This window comes from Triticum urartu, chromosome 7, assembly GCF_003073215.2.
Source record: "Triticum urartu cultivar G1812 chromosome 7, Tu2.1, whole genome shotgun sequence".
NCBI lineage: Eukaryota > Viridiplantae > Streptophyta > Magnoliopsida > Poales > Poaceae > Triticum > Triticum urartu.
Window position 1 is genome coordinate 29046164 of NC_053028.1, and position 21379 is coordinate 29067542.

The 21379-nt window shown below is 45.1% G+C and overlaps 2 protein-coding genes and 1 pseudogene across 2 annotated transcripts; 1 reads left to right on the forward strand and 2 right to left on the reverse strand.

Annotated features, from left to right (window-relative positions):
- Positions 1-1984: 1984 nt before the first annotated feature.
- On the reverse strand, positions 1985-8190 carry LOC125518226 (annotated as a pseudogene).
- A 480-nt stretch (positions 8191-8670) lies between these two features.
- LOC125525633 (pentatricopeptide repeat-containing protein At1g60770) lies at positions 8671-12818 on the reverse strand. The gene is made up of 2 exons (XM_048690637.1): positions 12530-12818; positions 8671-10314 (listed from the first exon to the last, which is right to left on the reverse strand). The coding sequence occupies exons 1-2, from the start codon at positions 12749-12751 to the stop codon at positions 8923-8925; spliced, it is 1614 nt and encodes a 537-aa protein (XP_048546594.1). The 5' UTR covers positions 12752-12818; the 3' UTR covers positions 8671-8922.
- Positions 12819-13002: 184 nt separating this feature from the next.
- LOC125525634 lies at positions 13003-16179 on the forward strand. The gene is made up of 5 exons (XM_048690638.1): positions 13003-13349; positions 14135-14337; positions 14418-14516; positions 14924-14997; positions 15482-16179. The coding sequence occupies exons 1-5, from the start codon at positions 13067-13069 to the stop codon at positions 15696-15698; spliced, it is 876 nt and encodes a 291-aa protein (XP_048546595.1). The 5' UTR covers positions 13003-13066; the 3' UTR covers positions 15699-16179.
- The last annotated feature ends 5200 nt before the right edge of the window (positions 16180-21379 follow it).

The window sequence follows — 21379 nt, forward strand, 5'->3', positions numbered from 1 at the left end:
CTAAATCCTTTGCTTGTGATTACCCCATGCACAAAAGCTTGGCCGACAGCCTTCAAGGTTTCGGCATCTAACTTTGATCTAAGCATGCCTTGGCTTATGTTTTCTTTTCTGCTCTTTGTTTCACAAGTTGTGTTGCCATATCAGCATTTGTCAAGACAGAAATCAAGTTTCGTAAGTAGTTAGTGATCAGACATGCGACAGGCAGAGATGAAGAGTTTTCGACTGAAAAGAAAAGTGCAATTTCCAGAAACACAGACAAACAACAATAGAAGATCAAGACAACCAATCCTTGATACAATCTACAAGTTTGTGTGGTAATCACAGAATGGTACATACAAGAGAAATAACTGAACTAATTTAACTCGGAACCGCAAAGGAACAACAAAGGACACAGAACATCTCTCACAGACCCATCTACTTGAAGAATAACATCAGCTAATTGATGATCATAAAATAATATTACACATAAGAACCGAGGCAACAAATGTGTATATTACAAACTTTCTTTTAGAAAAGGAGGACGACCCCCGGCCTCTGCATTTGGACGATGCATACAGTCATTTTATTAATTATTGACACAAGGCCTTACAAAGTCATACAACAGTAAGACTAAAGCCACCGACTAAGCAACATCTGTCGCTATTCCTATCCAGTTGATGAAGGGGCGCTGAAAGTCTAGGCCTAATACCAAACAGACCTCGCAGCCAAACCTAACATCTAAGACTTGAGATCCCAGCCAGGACGCCTGCCGGGTATGGGCACCCACCAGTCCGGCGTGCTCCTCAACCAGGACACCTGCCGGGTATGAGGCCGCCGCAGCCACCTGCCACCAATCCATCTTCAGAGTTGTACTGCTGCATCAACCTTGCCCGGTCTAGCTGCCACCACGACGCCAGGCAGCGTCACCCTCCTGCACGAGTCCATCTCCGCTCATCAGGCGCCGAGTCTTCACTGCGCCACGCCGCCGAGATCCGCCGTCATCAATGGACAAGATGAAACACCGCTCCTCCTCTTGTCCCCTTCAGCCAGCACTTGGTCCAAAACGATGCCCTAGAAAGGAGAACGACATCGAAACGTCGACATCGTCTGATCCGGTAGACCCAGATCTAGAGTTTCCCCCGGAACCTCCCGATCAGATTGACGTGACCTGCAACAACGATGCCTCGAGAAGGAAACGACGTCAGAGACGTCGTCATCGTCCGCCAAGACCGCAGTCAGGCGTGATTTTCACCGGAAGCCGTGTTGTCCTGATCTCGTGGCTGGCTAGAACCGCGCGGAGTCTCGCCATGAAGACGTAAGCCGCTACTGGTACTCCGGTAGAGATCCTACATACCCTCACCGGTCCGTCCACGCACCATCGGCTGGCCAAGACCACGCCACGATGGATCTGGACGGGACGCCAGATCCGCGGCCACCACGACCCATCTTCTGGCAGAGCCATCCACCAGTTCATCCATGGAGTGCTGCCACCATCCATGCACGAAGGGAAGCCTATCGCCGTCTTGGACCCCTGCCCACCGCCGCCCAAGCTAGGGGCGCCGCCCTGCCTGCTGCCCACGGGCGCACCACAAGAGACGCCCCTGCCGCCTCAAGGGGATCCCGCTGCAGATCCGCCCGCCCTAGCGCCTTGGCACCGGGCCCGTCACCACCGCGGACCTCGCCGGCGGCAGCGGCGGCAGGAGGATGGCCGAGGGAGGCTGCTGGCGGCGTAGGTTTTTTGGCCCCCTGGCGTCGCCCAGGGAGGCGATGCAAATATATTTGGCGTGTGTATTACAAATGAAACTGGATTCTTCTACTTTAACATCCATGTCAGCGGGTGTTTCCATCTTCCAAGATTTTCGTTGCCACAAATTTACACCGATGAAAACTCCCCAACTCTTCCAGAAAGCGCTTTGAAGATCATATACATCGCTAACCAAACTATCACTCAGGAACAAATATTATGTTGAATTCGTCAGGCATTTCTTACAGAGCAAACCGAAAATTAATTTGAGAGCTGGAACCTTCCTGTCGGTTTCCTATTTCGCCATTCCTAGACAAAGATAATGTGATTAAAATAAGCTCTGCTTTGACAAAATTCGTCCGAGAATTAGTTGAGTATTTCAAAAAAGGACTTACAAAAAGTGCGTAGTAGAAGAAAATGAGTATGGCAGAGCAACAAAGCCGTACTGGAAAACATTGTACCTGCAGTTTTCTAAAAATAACATTTTGAACTTTCTGGATCATTCAAAGAAATGAGTTCCCTTTTTTTATGAAGATACTACATGGCTTGTGAATCACGTCACCCAACATCATACTACATTGACAGTTGAAATTAAGGTTCTGTCTGTGCTACTAATAACTTCTCTCTATACCTTTTGGTGCAATTATCTTTGCTAGCTTTGCCATTAGTGGAAACAATGTATCATTGCTTTTCCCACCCCATGAATTGTTAAGAAAAAACAATGAGTCAACTTTGCCTCCCATCGAAAAGGAGCTAATATTCTGGCAGGAACTGATTGTTATCCACAATGTATACAAGTAATTGGCATTTTTCTCTATGGTGATCAACAGAAAATTATGCGCATCTACGGAAGATAGTCTAACATGCACTTCTACTGGTATATAGGAAGTTTAATTGCATATTTTTACTTGCAAATATATATTTTAAGTCGCTTCGGGATTATTGCTCACATCAATGGCATGTGATGAGTTCCTTCATACTTTTCTTGCATTCTGGTCATGCTAGTTAACTCCACATGAGCAAAATACCATTCAGCAGCATCATACTTTCGTAGCTGCTCTATCTCTATATATCTCTATGTGCTTCTAGACCATGTATGGTGTGTATTTGTGCTCCTTTAGTTGGTCCTCGGGTTATGAGAGGCTGAGCTAGACAGACTTTTGGTGTGTGTTCTCGCTAGTGAGGTGAGATCTTAGAGGAAACTGAAGGGATGTGTGAATAGCTGTTCAGATTACATACGCATACTACGCACTCTAGAACATCTTGACTTAAAAATGTGATGTTATTGACATCTTGTTAAGCAACTGCTGGCATTCAAGAAGCTCAAGAAAGGCGTCAAGAGGAAAACTCTGAAAACCATGGTCGTCCTTATCACCTGGAGCATTTGGAGAGAGAGAGAGATGGCAGGGCTTTCTGCAACATTTCCACCGCCATTCTGAGAGTTATTGAGCAGATCAGATGAGACGCTGAAAACCTCTACCTTTGTACTCAGAGCATGTAGCTGTCTTAGGATTGCTGCAGCTTGTTTTTCTTTTGATGGTCATGACTCATGAATGGTCTTGTACTCCTATTCTTCATCTAAGATATAACACATGCATGCAGATTTGTTATATGGTTTGAGGGGAAAAATGCATCATTACAAATATGACCTAGCATCCCTCCAGCGCATGTTTTAGAATGTGTAGAGCGAAGCCATGACTTTAGGGGGGTTTTTTTTTGCGGGGATGCCATGATTTTAGTTCTCTAAATGCAACATTCATTGTGCAGTAGGACCTCCTATTTTTACAACATGAACAATAGTGTTTGCCTGATTCTGTATTTACAGATTACGAATCATACATACATTTTAGGTCAACTAGAAAAGAAATAATGTTCCAAATTGTCATCCAAATAATTCGCTCGCTCGCTTGTGATTATCACATGTATTAACCTGTGTTGGCTATTTTACTGACATGCTGGAGTTACTGCATTAAGCTTGGCATTGACCTGATTTTTTTTTAGAAAAGGAGGATGTACCCCGAGCCTCTGCATCTGGGCGATGCATGCAGCCATATTATTAATTATTCACAAAGACCATATAAGGTGATACATCAATAAGTCTGAAGCCACCATCTTGGCAACACTGTTGCTACTCCTAACCCCTTGATGAAGGTGTGCCGAATGTCCGGGCCTAATACCAAACAAACATCGCACCAAAGCCTAACATCTAAAGCCGGGTGTACCATCCAAGCCACTACCTGGATTAGATCTCACACCGGTCCGGCACACTCCCAATGAGCACCGCATGCTTTAAGGGTCGTCACCTCCATCTTTCATCGGTCCATCCTCAGAGCAGAATTGATGCACGGCCCTTGCCAGGCCTCTCTGCCATCAACGCCACCATAACGTCGGACAGCTTACTCCCCCTGCGCGAGTCTATCTCCGCGCATCAGACGACGAGTCTCCACTGCTCCATGCCGCCGAGACCCACCGTCGATGATACGGTTGATGCCACAGATACGGTTGATGCCACACCGCTCCACCTACATGCCATCTCGCGTCGAATTCGAACTACCAGCAACTCCACCACCCTGAGCAGTCCCGGCCGACGCCTTCAGGAAGGAAGACGACACCAAAGTGCCATTGTCGCCCAAACAGAGGAACGGAGGCTTTCGCCTGCGCTCATGGCAGAGGTAGGGGCGTAGGATCCACATCGAAGCCTCCAAGAAGGGAATCGGCGCCGAGGGCGTCGACTATGGTGCGGCCGCCACGCCGGCCTGGAGTTTCCCCCAGACCCATGCCCACCCGTCAGATCCATCCAGGTAGTATTGGCGTCGACCGTAGTCGCTACTGTAGCCAGCACAAACCGGAGTAGATCGAGTCGGAGGCGACGCCTCCCATGGAACTCCGGTCGGCCATCGAGGAGCCGCCGCAGCGCCGCCGCATCCACGTCACCGCAGCCGTGGAAGGCCCCCCATCTGCACCCGCAGGTGCCGCCCGCCAGGCAGGCCGCACCGCACGCCATCGATCGAGGCCGCCGCCCCGAGATCCAATCTGCCGGCCGCCGCCACGCCATGGGAGCCAAATCCTCACGCCTACGTCCGCGCAACGCATGCGCTCCCGCGCGCCGTACACCCTCATCACGCGCTCCCACGGCGGACGCCCCGCAACGCCCAAGCACCATGAGAGGAAGAACCGGAGTGCCCCGCCGCCGCCAATGCTACGCGAGCTTTGCCCGGCGGCACCTACTGGCGGCGGCGAGGGGAGGGAGATTTGGCGAGGAGGGAGCTTGCCCGGCGGCCAGGGTTCCGCCCGGGTCGCCCGCGGGGTGGGCGACACGGGGGACGGGGTGGGCGGGACTGGAATAATTCTGGTCCCTGGGATTATCCCATGTACACAACAGCCTTGCAGTTTATGTTTTCTTCTTTCGTTTTCTTTACAAGAGTTTTCTTTTCTACTCTTTATTTCACATGTTGTGTTGTCAAGACAGAAATCAAGTTTCTCAAGTAGTTAGTGATCAGCACATGAAAAGTTTTCAATTGAAAAGCAAAGTGCAATTTCCAGAAAGACAGGCAAACAACAATAGAAGATCCAGACAAGCCATCCTTGATACAATCTACAAGTGTGCGTGGTAGTCACAGAATGCTACATACAAAAGAAAATAACTGAACTAATTTGAGTCAGAACCGCAAAGGAACAACAAAGGAGCACACAGAACATCTCTCACAGACCCATCAAGTTGAAGAATAACATCACCCGATTGATAATCATCAAATAATAATAATACAGACAGGAACCAAGACAAGGAATGTGTACATTACAAAGGAAACAAGGTTCTTCTGCTTTAACATCCGTGTCCATGGGTGTTTTCATCTTCCAGGATTTTCGTTGTCGCTAATTTACACTGATGAAAACTCCCCAGCTCTTCCAGAGAGCAAGATCATATACATCGCTAACCAAACTATCACTCAGGAACAAATATGATGTTGAATTTGTCAGGCTTTGCTTACAGAGCAAACCGAAAATCAATTTGATAGCTGGAACCTTCCTGTCGGTTTCCTCTTTCGCCATCCCTGGACAAAGATTATGATGATTAAAATAAGCTCAACTTTTACAGAATTTTGTGAGCTGAGTACTTCCGAGGAAGTGACTTACAAAAAGTGCATAGTAGAAGAGCAAAAAATCCATACTAAAAAATATCACTAATAGAAAAAGGGTCAAACGTGAAGCACATTAGTGCCGGTTTGATTTTGGCCCGGTACTAATGGTACCATTAGTGTCGGTTCGAACGGATTTGCATTAATGTCGGCTCGTGTTGAATCTTTAGTACCGGTTCGTGGCACGAACCGGTACTAAAGGGGTGGTGGCAGGCTGGCGTCAGGGCGGGGCCCCACGATCACCTTTAGTACCGGTTCGTGCCATGAGCCGGCACTAAAGGGGTCTGACCTATAGTACCGGTTTGTGACACAAACCGGCACTATAGGGCAATTTTCAAACTCTACCCCCCCCCCCCCCCCCCCCCCGCCGTGGTGTCGCCATTTTAGTTCTGAAAAAATCAAAAGAAAATGATAAAAACTTCAAAAAATAAAATCCTTCGAGAGGTAGTTATATTACTACATCTACTAGTTAGGAAAATTTAAAAACTACAATTTGGACATGTTTTGCAAAAAGTGTAGGGAAAATGTAAAACGGCTATAACTTTTGCATACGGTGTCGGAAAAAAACGTATAATATATCAAAAAAATTCAGCACGAAAATCCGCATCCGATGGAGACGGCCTATGGCCTGTTTGGAATTTTTTAGAATCCTCAAATTCCAAAAGGAAAAAAGATATGGTCAAATTTCAGTTTGTTTAAAAAGATTTGGTTAAATCTGGTCAAACTACTTATTCAAGAAGTATTAATGTTACTACATAATTATTCAAGAATATTAGTGTTACCAAATAATTATTTCAATTTTTTGAATTTTGGTCAAATCTAGTCAAACTATGGTCAAATTGTGGTCAAACTATGGTCAAACTTATTCAATAAATATTAGCGTTACTAAATAATTACTGTTTTTTAAAATAATAGTTTCAAACTCAAACGGTGAAATGTGTGACTTCATGCTCAAGCTAAACTCCTGAGGGTTAATAGGATTGACAGCTTACATTTGTCAGGAAAACAACAAGTGCAGACTTGGAATGTAGGGGGAATAGAACTCCGAAGTTAAGCATGCTCAGGCTGGGGGAGTGAGAGGATGGGTGACCGGCCGGGAAGTCAGATGATTTGGAATGAGTGATCCACACTTGAGCAGTTAAGAGAGGTGATTAGAGACTAAATCATCAAATAATTCAAAAAAATTAAAAATCAAAAAAATCAAAAAAAATTCAAAAAAAAAAACTTTAGTACCAAGGCGCGAGCTCACGCCACGTGGTGGCACTTTAGCGCCGGTTCGTGCCGAACCGGTACTAAAGGGGGGGGGGGCCTTTAGTGCCCACCCTTTAGTGCCGGTTATGGAACCGGCACTAAAGGCCCTTACGAACCGGCGCTAAAACTCCGTTTTCTACTAGTGTATTGTACCTGCATATTCAGATGTTGAATAGCAGTCTTCCGGTATGTATATATAACTCTGAGATTCTAGTGGCCTTTAGTGCCCACCCTTTAGTGCCGGTTATGGAACCGGCACTAAAGGCCCTTACGAACCGGCGCTAAAGCTCCGTTTTCTACTAGTGTATTGTACCTGCATATTCAGATGTTGAATAGCAGTCTTCCGGTATGTATATATAACTCTGAGATTCTAGTGTCTACAACGATATAGATTGAGCTATTGAATCATCAACTGCAGGTTGATAGTTCTACTGACTTAATGCTAGTTCAAGGCTTACTTGTAAAGATATTTAATTCCATGAAGAGACTGTAGCGTGTGGTCAAAGATCTCCTGAGCTGCAGTTGCTTGTGCGTAGTGCACAAAAGCTGTGCAGAACTGAATCACACTGCATAATACACAAGCGTGTAAATTCAATAGAGAAGACTTCTTAAAGAATAACAAATTCACATTCAATTCATGCAGAGGCCTAATGATTTGTGTTAACACCTTCTATAGATCTGCCGCATATCTCCACTAGCTTCCTTAATTCTTTTAAAGTTACAGCCTTCAAACATTTCATGGGAACTTGCAATAAGACATGGACTTCTAAAAGAAGACCTTGGCAACATACCTGATGGAGCAGAGTAGGATCAGTGCTACATTAAACAGGAAAGAATTCATCAACACTCCTACCCATCTGAAACAAGTTATATGGTTGTTAGTAATGCCAAACAAGGACACTGCAAAGAAAAGAGTGTCAAGTACTTCATTGGGTGGATGCTGATGAAAACTAAATTCAGGCAAAATATCATTTCCCCAGAAATCACCGTGGTGAGGAGATAGAAGCAGCAGTCGAAACAGCGACTAAAGGCTAGATCATGGTTTTCACTCTGAAAATCAAGTCCAAGCGTGTTGATCATTTATGTGGCTATTCCCTGCTCAACGAGAAAAAGTAGTATGTTCTTATAAGCTATTTTCACTTTACATCCGTCCACTTGTAATCTCTGTGACAAGGCATACAGCTTCTATTTATTTTTGCATTAAACACCAAATAATGGTTGCAATAACAATGCCACAGATCTTCACAATGTTCACAATTTTTTACGTACAATTCAGACGCATTCAGAGTCTCACAGATGCACTTTCAAGTACCCAGTCACAATGTCACATAACCATGTATAATTCAGAGTAGCAAAGAAATCATTCTTCACACCGCATATCACATATTTAAGGGCATTGCAGTCAGATACTCACACGCAAATTCAATTTTTGCTTCAAACAAGCAAAGCATGTATAGCTCATTCTTTACCGAAGACAAGGCCACGACACAACTGAAAAGCAGAGTATTTCAAACAGCCCAACTGAAAAGCAGAGGACAATTGCACAGTACATAAATTCAATTTTTGTTTCAAACAATTGAAGCATTTATAATTCATTCGGTTCACCGAAGACAAGGCCACAGTACCACAGAAAAGCAGAGCATTTCAACAGCAAAAGGACTCCGATGGTGTGCAGAGACCTTGGCGAACCGAAATAAATGTCCGGCTAACATTTGGTGTTACAGGTTTTGCAGAAGAAAACAGCAAAAACAATTTAGAGCATACTGCTGTCTGTTATTGAGATGGAACAAAGTGGGATTCTAATAAACATAATCAATCAACACATCTGGAATCGACCAGCTTGTCAGTTTCCTCGCTGAGTTCCACGTTTTCGATCTTCAGACGGTGTCGCATACCGGGGAACTTCTTTCCAGCCGCCGCGTACGTCCGTACCAGCGGCTCGAACACCACCGTCCCCAGATCTTTCTGCACTTTCTTTAGCACCTCGACGAAACTCTCAGCGCCGTCCACGTCTTTCTTCTTCTCAAAGTAGCCCATCAAGGTCTCAGTCACGTCATGTGGCGGCACCCAGATTCTGCCGCTGCTGTGCCCCTTCTTGATTGCACGGTCGGCGCACCAATGGGCATTCTTCAGATCCCCTACCTTGAGATAGTGCTCCATGAAAATCTCCCACGTCTTCGCGTTAAGCCTTCCTCCGCGCATCTTGGCACGCTTCTTGAGAGCAATGGCCTTGTCAAGCATACCCTCTGTAACGTATGCTTTCATCAGAGCATTTGCAACCCGGATGTCGTATTTAGGACGTTTCAGGTCAAGCTCCTCTGTTCCCTTGTCCTCTGTTTCCTTAACATCAGAATCATTATTAGATGCCTCGGTTGAAGCTTCTTCTTCCAACTTAGAAGTTTCAGTTGTCACAGCATCAGTTGCTTTAGTCTTAGGTGGACGGATATACCGGGCTTCCCACTCTTTGAAGCAGGCCTCAGCAGCAGGCAGATCCTTCAAGTTCGCCAGAACCTGAATCATGTTAAGATAGCTCATGTTTGCCTTCCTAGGATTATTCCGCTTCAATGACCGCCAAACACGATGAACTTCCACTAAATTTTGTGTTCGCCCATACAGTGTAATGAGGAACTGGTAGGCTTCAAGATCATTGCCAGTGTTGCGCTTCTCCAGCTCCTTAAGAGCGGCTTCTGCCTTCTCAGGCAGTCCAGCATCAACGTATATGGAAGCCAGGTTACTGTATGTTGTCCAATCAGGAGCAACACGGCCATCCCTTGTCATCTCTTCAATCACCCTCTCAACCCCTAATATGTCTTGACGAGCTGCAAGGGACCTCATCCAAACATTATAGGTATAGACATCAGGCAATACATCATCTGCCTTCATGTCCTGGATGATGCTGGGAACCATCTCAGGTTGGTTGACCTTGGTGTATAGTGTCATTAAGCTGTTGTAGGACATAGCAGTGAAAGCAAAGTTGAGCTCCTTCATTTTCTCCATAAGGGACCCAGCCTTCTCAGTCATTAACTCCTTGCAGTAACAGTTGAGAAGAGCGCCATATGTGAGATGTGTTTTAGAAGTTTCTGGGAGGTCCATGAAGTACTTCTCAGCAGCAGCGATGCCTCTCGATTTGGCAACAAGATCCAAGCGGATTGCTTGATCACCGACTGTAGGATTCATGCCTCTTCTAGTCATAACTTCAGTAAGCTGCGGAAATAAACAATAGAAGGGGTAAAGGACCACCACAAGCAAATATGCAACATTCAAAATCATATAATAATCACCAAGTGGGATATACTACCTCCAATCCATATTAATTGACACCCACTTGATACAACTCCACTTGTACTAAGTAAGCGTCAATTAATATGGATTGGAGGGAGTATATGCATTTTCTGTACTGATTCACTTGGCACATCATCATAATAAATCAGGGCATAAAAATCAAAAAGAGAAAACTGTTTTAAGCAAAGTTATTCACAAGAACTTGAGCAGTGAAAAGAAATATAGGTGACTTTACTAGTGCTGCTCCAGGCAAACTAAGAATGAAAAGACAATGAACGCCCATCAGTGTAAACTCTTTAATGTTCACATAGTAGTAACATGATTAAGAGGGAGCTAATACTACAACAGCACTTACATACACATTTACAGGCTACTACTGGATTGAGGGACATTCAGATGAAAGGTTGCAACAGAACTAGAGTGCACAACTTGGTAGGCAACTAACCAGCTAGTACAAAGCATTGGAAAAAACCGGGAAGCAGGAGTACTACAGCCAGATGTCAAGCAGTCATGGTAGTATTTAAAATGTCATGGAATGCATCTAACGGACCATAATGGACCACACAAAGTATTATTTCCATTGAGTCGACAATTACAGACCAGTTCTATAATTTTTGTTATGTTATGTAGCAGTGTAGATTGCATGGACAATTACAGTCCAGGTAAACTGGCACAATTTAACAAAACAGAGAATTTCACAGTCCATAATGTCACATATATGGTTTAACCTAAAAGAAAAAAAGCAGGCCAAAGAATAGAGAAGTCGTTCAAAACCGTGCAGCTGAAACATTATCTACACTGTCTCATACCAAAATTCAAACAAATGTAGTATTGCTAGAAAAGTCAAATGCCCAGTTAGACAGTTATCTAACTGAGAGGGTCCACTCTAGGTGCAAATAATGCAAGGAAAGATCATAGAAAGGTTCACACTGAGTATGGAAAAAGCACATTTAAAAGCATTAGGTCCAGAAAAGATATTATTTACAAAGCAAATATGGCGACAAACATCCGAAAAAATTGGTCAAAGTGTGCTCAGTGCCAATAAGTATGGGAACATTTAAAAACATAACAACTAACCTGTGAAAAGATACTAAGCAAACTCCGACAAAGATTACTATGATACTAAATATGATACAAGCATAGCAACTTGCAATGATGTAAGACATGGGGAATAGATCACCTTGATTATTGACAACAACAGTCAACAGGTAACAGAGCATGTGAGGCCATGCTTATTTAGAATGAGGCATCCAATAGAAAAAATGAATGAGACAGTGCCAAGACAAAACCATAAGACTAAGAACCTAACTGTGTAAGAGAAACAGGCAGAGAGAAGCTAAAGGTAATTCATAAAACCGCAGATAAGCATTATCAACGCAGTGAAGCATACAGATGAACAGGCCAGCTGTAACACAGAAATGACAGACTTTTAGCGGAAATGGAGTCAATCTATGGACAATCGACTATCTGAACCAACCAAAGTGTGCGATCCAACTTCTGTATCCCAGCAGCCTACACTGCATTCAGCAAACCGGAACAGGGCATGACTTGAACAACAAAATTCATATCTATCCAACACCACTCACAACTACTCCCTCCGTTCGGAAATACTTGTCCAAGATACAACCATTTCTAAGACAAGTGTTTCCGAACGGAGGGAGTACGTTCCACAACTGAACCACCACCAACAAACCTGTCCTGTTAGCATGAACAGCACTGGACAGAGGGAGAGCATAAACGTAGGGCACCTAGAGGGGCATCTCATTTCAATGTTTCGACATTTACCCTTGTTTCGCTCAGTAATTCGACAGCATCAAAACCCCCACACAAAACGATGTGGATATCCAGAGAGCAAACAGACAAGACGGATAGTAATCCAAATTAAGCATTCCAGAGGGCCAAGCAAGCCGATGATTTTGAGGCCTACGAAGCTAATTTGCAACACAAATCTCGATCTTTGCATGAAAAGTAACTCATGGCACACTAACACACCAGTAAGCAGCGTCTCACATGGCCTATTCCCCGCCGTGACCATACTACCGCCGTCAGATCTAGTCTGCCGCAACAGTGACGGAGGGCGTCACGGAGCAGGAACCGAGGCTAGCGACGAGATCGGGAGGGGAGGAGGGGGGCGGACCTTGAGGGCGGGGCGGTAGAGCTCCTGGCGCCGGAGGCGGCGGACGCAGACGCCGACCTCCCACTTGAAGGCGCGCTTGCGGCTGCCGAGGAAGCCGTCCACCTCCTCCCGCACCGCCTGCGGCGTCGACCCCCGCCGGAACAGCCGCCGGTAGAGCGCCTCCTCCACGTACTTCTTCGGCGACCTCCGCGCCAGGTCCTTCGCCCTCGTCGCCGTCGCCATCGCCGCCGCCGCCTCTCCTCGCCGCTCGCCGGGGGTTTCTGAGGGTTTTGGCGGCGCCAGGCGGCCCTCCCCTCCCTCCACTAGCCACCACTCCGGGCTCGTTGGGCCTGGGCTTCCCTAGCCCGTCACTGCTCCGGGCCCGTTGGGCCTCGCTGCGGGCTGGTTGGGCCGGGAGTGGGCTTCGGGTGGTAAGAAGAAGGCGTTGGGTTCTCTGGGCGATGACCCAGGGGCAAAAAGGGGAATTTTGGGAGAAAGAAAGGAGCAGCGGGGAGAGAGGAGAGGCGAGGTCGCCGGCGACCGGAGGCGGGGGCGGGGATGAGCCGGAAGGAGGGGGCGGTGGAGGCGGGGGGAGGGGAGGGGTCGTCGTCGCGGGCGGAGGGGGGCGGGGAGCTGGCGGAGGCGCTGGCGCGGCGGCGGCTGTACCGGGAGGTGACGCTGGCGCTGCGGGCCGGGCTGCGCGACGCCGGGGCCGACTTCTCCTTCCTCCGCGCGCGGGGGCTCCGCAGCCTGCTCGGCTTCCTCCGCTCCACCGCCGCCGCGCCCGACGACTCGCAGCTGCTCCTCTTCCGCCACTCCCAGTCCATCCCCGATCTCCAAGGTGATTTCTTTTGGCCACGGTCGATCTCCCCGCCCATTTCGGCGATGTTGATCCACCCAACGCGATAGAGAACACACTGGATACTGGGGCCTGATGATGGAATCAACGCAACGCCGATGATCAGTGGGTGTTTGGATGGAATCAATGGGGGAAATGCTAGTTATATTATGCTTGTCTAGTAGCAATGGCTAAAATTCAGTAACCAGTAGGAGCATTGGGGAACCTCTGTTGGGAATTACACGCGGTAGGCTTTGAGTTATTTCGTCGGCGCTGTTTTGTGGGAGCAGTTTGTCGGAATATGCTGTTCAGTATTTAGGTGATAAATGTCCCAACCAGCTCCATGATCTTTCATTGTGTTATTCAGCCTGACCGGCGCGTGCTATATTAGGTTTAGCTTTTTATAAATGGAAAAATAATCTTGCTGATATGGATGCATGACTGTGAGTGGGGTTTTATACCCCACAACCCTCGTAGCGTTGCAGCTCTCAGCCTCAGCTTGGAATACCATAAATGAACCGCGAATTTTGATACAAACTGGACTGGGCTCCCTTGTCTGTAAATCAATTAGTCCGGTGTTGGATTTCTTGGACTCGAATGATCATTAGGGTCTAATGTAGCTTGTCACGGGATTCCAAAGAAAACTACCAAGTCTTTTTCCCTTACTTAGTTCTTTTGGTGTGTACAGTGTCATCACTCAGTGTTATTAGGATACACATTTATTTGGCTGAAATGTACGTGTGCACCTGAGTAAGGAGCGATGCTGACATGTTTATGTTCTGTGACAGTTATTCCAGTTCTCTTTCAGAATTCATTGCATCAACCAAAGGATCCTGCTGTGACATTGGACCATATATTTGGAGTCGAACCAACCAAGATTACGAGCCCCTCAACAGATTCCGAAATTGCTCTAGCTCTTCGAGTTTTGGAAGGTTGCTGCCTTTTGTATAGCAGATGCACTGCTCTGGCCCACAAGTACAAGGCTGTGCAGGTATCCGCCGCTCATTTGTTTTGTTAGCACTATTTGTTCTTGGGTCTTCTTAGTGCAATTAATGACTTTGATTGGTGTAGGTACTGCTGAATATATTAGCCAGCCGAGGTCCAACTGAGCAAGGGGTGTGCTTAGATGCTCTGATATCGTTGATGTTGGATTCACCTTCGAATCAGATTGTACGCTTTACCTCTTTCCTCAATCTGTTACTGTTGTCTTAAATTATGTATAGAAGAAAGAAGTTCCAAATAATCTACTCCCTCCGTTCCAAATTACTCATCGCAGAAATGGATGTATCTAGAACTAAAATACATCTAGATACATTCATACCTGCGACAAGTAATTCGGAACGGAGGGAGTAGCAGATAGCTCTGGCATGGTTGAAATACCTAAATCTTTGATGATTTGTCCTTCAAGATATGCTCTGTTTGGCCCAGTATGTCTGAGTACTAATTTTTATTCCAGAACATGATTAATAGTCGGTGTGAGCGCGTTAAATAAATTGTTGGGCTTGATTATTTCTGGTCACTGCATTATTTTTGTTCTTCAGCTAGTCTGTACCTTATATAACTGCTTCCTTCTACAGGATTTTGAGGAATACAGTGGACTTGAAAAGGTTGCTGAGCTTTTGAAGGATATTCAAGTGGAAGAACACATAAGGCAAGTATAAATCCTGAAGTGTTCTTATATTAACTCTGAATGCATGCCCAACAATTTGAACCTAAGTTATTGTCCCAGTCCCATGTAAATTATAGCTAAAAGATACTTCATTCATCTGATTGATCTGCCTACATCTCATCCGTAAATTGAAGAATTATGAACAAGTAAGATTTCTACATGTCCAAGTCTGGCTTGGTTACAGAAATGCCCACTGCGTCGCTATCTTTGAAATGTATCAGTTGTTGACCTCTACGTGTTCATTATTGTTATATTTTTTGGGTGGCTTAGCGTGTACACGATGAACGGTTGAGATAAGCAGCTGAATATTATGCCTTCCTAGTTTTGAATTTCTATTACAAAGCTCTGGCCTCTCCAGCTCCTCTCTACTAGAAACAGTATCAACTGCATATTCGTTTCTCCAGTTTGTTTAGTTGTTGTTCGATTGACTGAATTTTCTTGTTCGCTTAACACTTTAATAATGCAGGTTGAAATGCGGGGAATTTTTACTGTTGCTCATCGGGCATGTTTATGTGAAGGAAAACACTCCCATACATGAGCAGATGAGAAACCTACTCGGGGAGCAGTGTGCGTCACTCATATGGGCAGCGAGCCGGTTTGGATCCACCCTCGATGCAGAGCAGAGGCAGATGGCCCTGCAAATACAAGCGAGGAGAGTCGTTGAATCCCTGGAGCCCTACTAGCCAGGACAACCTCACCGCTGTGTTCCTGGCGATGAATGACATGTCACCGGTCTCAGTTGCATGCTTCATTCTTTCCCGGAGAAAATGGTGTATGTAGCCTTGCATCCTCCATTTTGCCGCTCATCGCAAAGCCTTTTGTCTTTCTCTTTTTGTGCAAAGCGATTCTTAAGTTTGCTGCTTGTGTAAGTTTATCCGAAAATAAATTGTTTTGCCTTTGTAAAGATGGTCCTATTTAGGTTTGTTTGATGACATGTAGAGGAAGTGAGTTTGGGTTTAAACGGTTGAAGCTGTGTGTTTGGTCCCATTTGAAGACCATGGGATGAAGGGAAAGATTTGATACATGAAACTTCCAAATTTGGCAACAACAAAAAATGATGTGCCATTATCAATTTGGCCAGCATCGTCTACAGCCAAGAATAAAAACGTTGCATGTTGCCTTAGCCTATTTGATTCAATGGAATATAAACGAGGATTTTTATTATTCTTAGAGCTAAGCCTATTTTATTCTGGCATTATGAGGATTTTTATAATTCTTAGAACGATACGTCTGTGGGTTGTTTGACTATCATGACTGCGATCCATACAAAAATTCTAAATCAGATTGGATCTAAGATGATGACATGCCATTACAATCCTACGTGTTTCCTTGTTCTGGTGAGTCGGATCACAGAGGTAGCTTGCATCAGTTCCATGGATCTATAACTCTTTCAAAATGCAAAGCACCAATGTGTCATTTTTTTTCATTGACATTTTTGAGTAAAAATCGCATCACAGGTCCTTATTCTTTTTCAGAAGTGCTAAGTTAGTTATAACTAGAATTTGGCACGTGGTGGTTGGCTAGAGATTAGGTGGCAGAGAGGGGGAGAGTGGATTGGGTATAAAAGGGGTGGATGCATGATGTCGGTCCGGGCGTTTCCTATTTGGCGCTGCAGGCGCCCGTTAGTATGCATTTCGCAAACTAACGGGCGCCTGCAGCCCCCCGTGGTGGGCCGGCCCAACTACCTCTTTGTTCTCAAAAATGGTTCATCTTCGTTTTATCTAAAAAAGGTAAAGCATGCGCGATAACCACCAGGCCACTAACCAGCTTCTTGTTCTGTCCATTCGTTTTCCTCTTTTATTGCTTTGTCAGTTCGTTTTGTTCTTTTTCTTTATTTCCTTTTTGTCTACTTTGTTTCATTTTTCTTTTATTTTTTCTTAAATGCACGGATTTTTAGTTTGTGAACATTTTTCAAAACCGATGAACTTTATTTCAAATACATGAACTATTTTCAAGTTTGATGAATTTTTTTTCAAAATCGATGATCCTTTTCAAATTGAATGAATTTTTTTAAAAAAATTGATGAACTTTTTTAGAAATTGATGATTTTTTTTCAAAATTGGTGAACATTTTTCAAATTCAATGATTTTTTTCGAAACCAGTTAACTTTTTTCAAATCCGATAAACTTTTTTCATTTTCAATGAACTTTTTCAAAATTGATGAACTTTTTTCAACAACTGATGAACTTTTGTGAAATTCATGAACTTTTTCCACAATTGAACGAACTGTTTTTTATTTGAAAAATAGACATTTTCCCAATTGTTTCCAAATAACTAAAAAATCTCAGTGGTATAGTAAATGGCTGATTAATAAATAGCGCGTCGCATTAGTTCTAAAACAACTCGCGTTGTACTTGTTCACTATTGTTATGTAGCTGTAGTGGTTAAGAGAAGAAATTACAGGCAAGTGTGGCGCGAGATCGAATCCCCATTTTGTCAATTTTTTGCATTCCTTTTTCCGCGAACGACTCTGCTTCTGGGCCGAGTGTAGAATTGGCCCACAGAGGGCGCGCTGTAGGCGCCATTTGCATGTTCGGGCGCCTACAGCGCCGAGTAGGAGCTCCCATCGGGCGACGTGACGGATAGTCTTGCAAGACCCATTTTGCCCCCACACATGGGCCGGATTTGGGGGAGTCCGAAAAATCCAAACATATGGGCTAGGTTTGGGGTAGCCCGTTCGGTGGTTGTTTTTGTGTCCAGACTGTTCGAGCAGACACATGGGGCAAAATGGCTATGCCCTTGCAGATGTCGTTAACACGACAACCTCTTTATAGTTTCATGTCATCACTTAAAACACGTCACCCTCCCCCCACCCCCCCCTTCAGAACGTGCACTTTCTAAGTTTTGCTTAGCGAAGAAGGGTAGGGAGGGCAGGGGTGGTAATCTTCAACACATCTTCATGACAACTTCAAATGAGGATTCGTGGCACCTTTTTGTAAACTTGCGTAGTTTTTTCTCTTCATATCATGGTGAATTACACAAGGTATGGAAAAATTTCATGTTCTCCCTTGGCAATTCATAGCTGACCACATTGTTTGGATAGAGATGAGGCGGGACATGACAGAGATAAGCCAGGCCTAACATGCAATGTTAGTGGAGCTTGGGGAGGTACATGCAATGTTAGTGGAGCTTGGGGAGGGGTGGATGTCGGCTTCCTAATCTTTGGGTGGTGGTGGGGGTGGTTATTTGCTTAAATCAACAAGATGAGGTGGAGGGGAGGCATTTTTTGCTTCTGGAGAAAAAAAAGCATGGGAGGAGTTTTGGTAACGAGGGTTTTGGAACTTGTGCTTGCGGCAGAAATAATTGTGGCGCGTCACAACTCGCGGTTGTGCGATTTCGTGCACTCATAATCGTCACATAGAACTGACCCAACGCGGACGGTTTTGGCCGCACATTTATACGTTTAATTATAAATATGTATTTATTCAATGGTATAATATTCAGACTTTTTTCTAATTTCTAATCATTTACAAGTTCTTCGTTAGTCTTTTGTCGACATAGGAGACATGCATTCTATCGTCATTTCTTAAAACTCAAAGACGAAGATCGTTTATTCAAATAACTCAGTTGGCAAGAGCGTATGACTATTAACTACAAGGTTTGAGCTCTACTTCTAGCGTTTTATTTATTTGATATTGATTCTTCTTTAGTTACAAATAAATCCAAAAAAAATATCTAAATAGCTGAGGTGCCTAAATTTTCAAGATAGTATAAAATATATATTTCAAATATAATATTTGTATGTTATGTTTAAGCAAAGTTTCCCTAAAAATGAGTGATTGCCATAGTCTGTGATTTGATTTTAGAGATAAAAAATATTTTTTCATGGCTTTCACTCAACTTACTAAATAATTTGGCATTGAAAGATATGGGCTTGTTACATATTACCCCTTTTTATGTGTTGTTACATACTGCCTTATCATGTAGTAGGTGTCTTTTCTTTGTCATTTATTTTATCAACAACTATTCTGCTACCAGGTTCTCACAACATCAACCAACTTATTTATATGTATTCACCCCTAGATATGTGTGGTGAGCATTATTTTCCGGAGACGGGCTTATGAGTTTCGCCATGTGTTGTTCATCCATCATAGGACAATTAATACACGACACCTACAATTGTATGAAGAAACTTCTAGTGCATATCAATGCAATCTGGCCCCGCAGGTGTTGGTTTGTGTTTGTCGCTAGGTCACTAATCTTGAGTTGGTTGTTGGTATACAGCTTACTCAGAAGTTTGCTTTGATCTAGAACGAGTGTCCATGAGAGCATTTCTACCTATTGATACGCCATTTTGCATCATGTTTTTCTACTGTTATTTATATTATTTTTATGTATAATAATGTCTTTTGAAGTAATTCTAATGCCTTTTATTTTATAATATGTAAGGTTCACACAAAGAGGGAGAATATCAGCAGCTGGAATTCTGTGTTGGGGATCGTAGTAGAAATTTAAAATTTTCTACGCATTACCAAGATCAATCTATGGAGTAATCTAGCAATGAGGGGAAGGGGAGTGCATCTACATACCCTTGTAGATCGCGGAGCGGAAGCGTTGCAAGAACGCGGATGAAGGAGTCGTACTCGCAGCGATTCAGATCGTGGTTGATTCCGATCTAAGCGCCGAACAATGGCGCCTCCGCGTTCAACACACGTGCAGCCCGGTGACGTCTCCCACGCCTTGATCCAGCAAGGGGAGAAGGAGAGGTTGGGAAGACTCCGTCCAGCAGCAGCATGACGGCGTGGTGGTGGTGGAGGAGCGCGGGACTCCAGCAGGGCTTCGCCAAGCACTACGAGAGACGAGGAGGGAGAGAGGTAGGGCTGCGCCAAGAGGGAGATGATCTCGTGTGTCTTGCAGCCCCCAATACCTCAAGTATATATAAGGGAAGGGGAGGGGCTGCGCCCCCATCTAGGGTTCCCTCCCCAGGGGTGGCGGCAGCCCCAAAACCCATCTAGGGTGGCGGCCAAGGGGGGAGAGAGGAGGGCGCACCTAGGGTGGGCCTTAAGGCCCATCTGGACCTAGGGTTTGCCCCCTTCCACTCTTCCTTGCGCCTTGGGCCTTGGTGGGGGGCGCACCAGCCCACCAGGGGCTGGTCCCCTCCCACAATTGGCCCACGCAGCCTTCTAGGGCTGGTGGCCCCACCTGGTGGACCCCCGGAACCCTCCCGGTGGTCCCGGTACGTTACCGATAGCACCCGAAATTTTTCCGGTGACCAAACGGGACTTCCCATATATAAATCTTTACCTCCGGACCATTTCGGAACTCCTCGTGACGTCCGGGATCTCATCTGGGACTCCGAACAACATTCGGTAACCGCGTACATACTTTCCCTATAACCCTAGCATCATCGAACCTTAAGTGTGTAGACCCTACGGGCTCGGGAGTCATGCAGACATGGCCGAGACAACTCTCCGGTCAATAACCAACAGCGGGATCTGGATACCCATGTTGGTTCCCACATGCTCCATGATGATCTCATCGGATGAACCACGATGTCAAGGATTCAATCAATCCCGTATACAATTCCCTTTGTCTAGCGGTATGATACTTGCCCGAGATTCGATCGTCGGTATCCCGATACCTTGTTCAATCTTCGTTACCGGCAAGTCTCTTTACTCGTTCCGTAACACATCATCCCGTGATCAACTCCTTGTTCACATTGTGCACATTATGATGATGTCCTACCGAGTGGGCCCAGAGATACCTCTCCGTTACACGGAGTGACAAATCCCAGTCTCGATTCGTGCCAACCCAACAGACACTTTCGGAGATACCCGTAGTGCACCTTTATAGCCACCCAGTTACGTGGTGACGTTTGGCACACCCAAAGCACTCCTACGGTATCTGGGAGTTGCACAATTTCATTGTCTAAGGAAATGATACTTGACATTAGAAAAGCTTTAGCATACGAACTACACGATCTTGTGCTAGGCTTAGGATTGGGTCTTGTCCATCACATCATTCTCCTAATGATGTGATCCCGTTATCAACGACATCCAATGTCCATGGTCAGGAAACCGTAACCATCTATTGATCAACGAGCTAGTCAACTAGAGGCTTACTAGGGACATGGTGTTGTCTATGTATCCACACATGTATCTGAGTTTCCTATCAATACAATTCTAGCATGGATAATAAACGATTATCATGAACAATGAAATATAATAATAACTAATTTATTATTGCCTCTAGGGCATATTTCCAACAGTCTCCCACTTGCACTAGAGTCAATAATCTAGTTCACATCGCCATGTGATTAACACTCACAGGTCACATCGCCATGTGACCAACATCCAAAGAGTTTACTAGACTCAATAATCTAGTTCACATCACTATGTGATTAACACTCAATGACTTCTAGGTT

What these genes read in the sequence shown, in the direction of transcription:
- LOC125525633 (XM_048690637.1), bottom strand. Translation starts at nt 12,751, where the DNA reads ATGGCGACGGCGACGAGGGCGAAGGACCTGGCGCGGAGGTCGCCGAAG. An exon ending in TCTACCGCCCCGCCCTCAAG is followed by an intron (nt 10,315 to 12,529) that starts GTCCGCCCCCCT and finishes TTATTTCCGCAG; the next exon opens with CTTACTGAAGTTATGACTAG.
- LOC125525634 (XM_048690638.1), top strand. Translation starts at nt 13,067, where the DNA reads ATGAGCCGGAAGGAGGGGGCGGTGGAGGCGGGGGGAGGGGAGGGGTCG. An exon ending in ACAAGTACAAGGCTGTGCAG is followed by an intron (nt 14,338 to 14,417) that starts GTATCCGCCGCT and finishes TGATTGGTGTAG; the next exon opens with GTACTGCTGAATATATTAGC. An exon ending in ATTCACCTTCGAATCAGATT is followed by an intron (nt 14,517 to 14,923) that starts GTACGCTTTACC and finishes TTCCTTCTACAG; the next exon opens with GATTTTGAGGAATACAGTGG.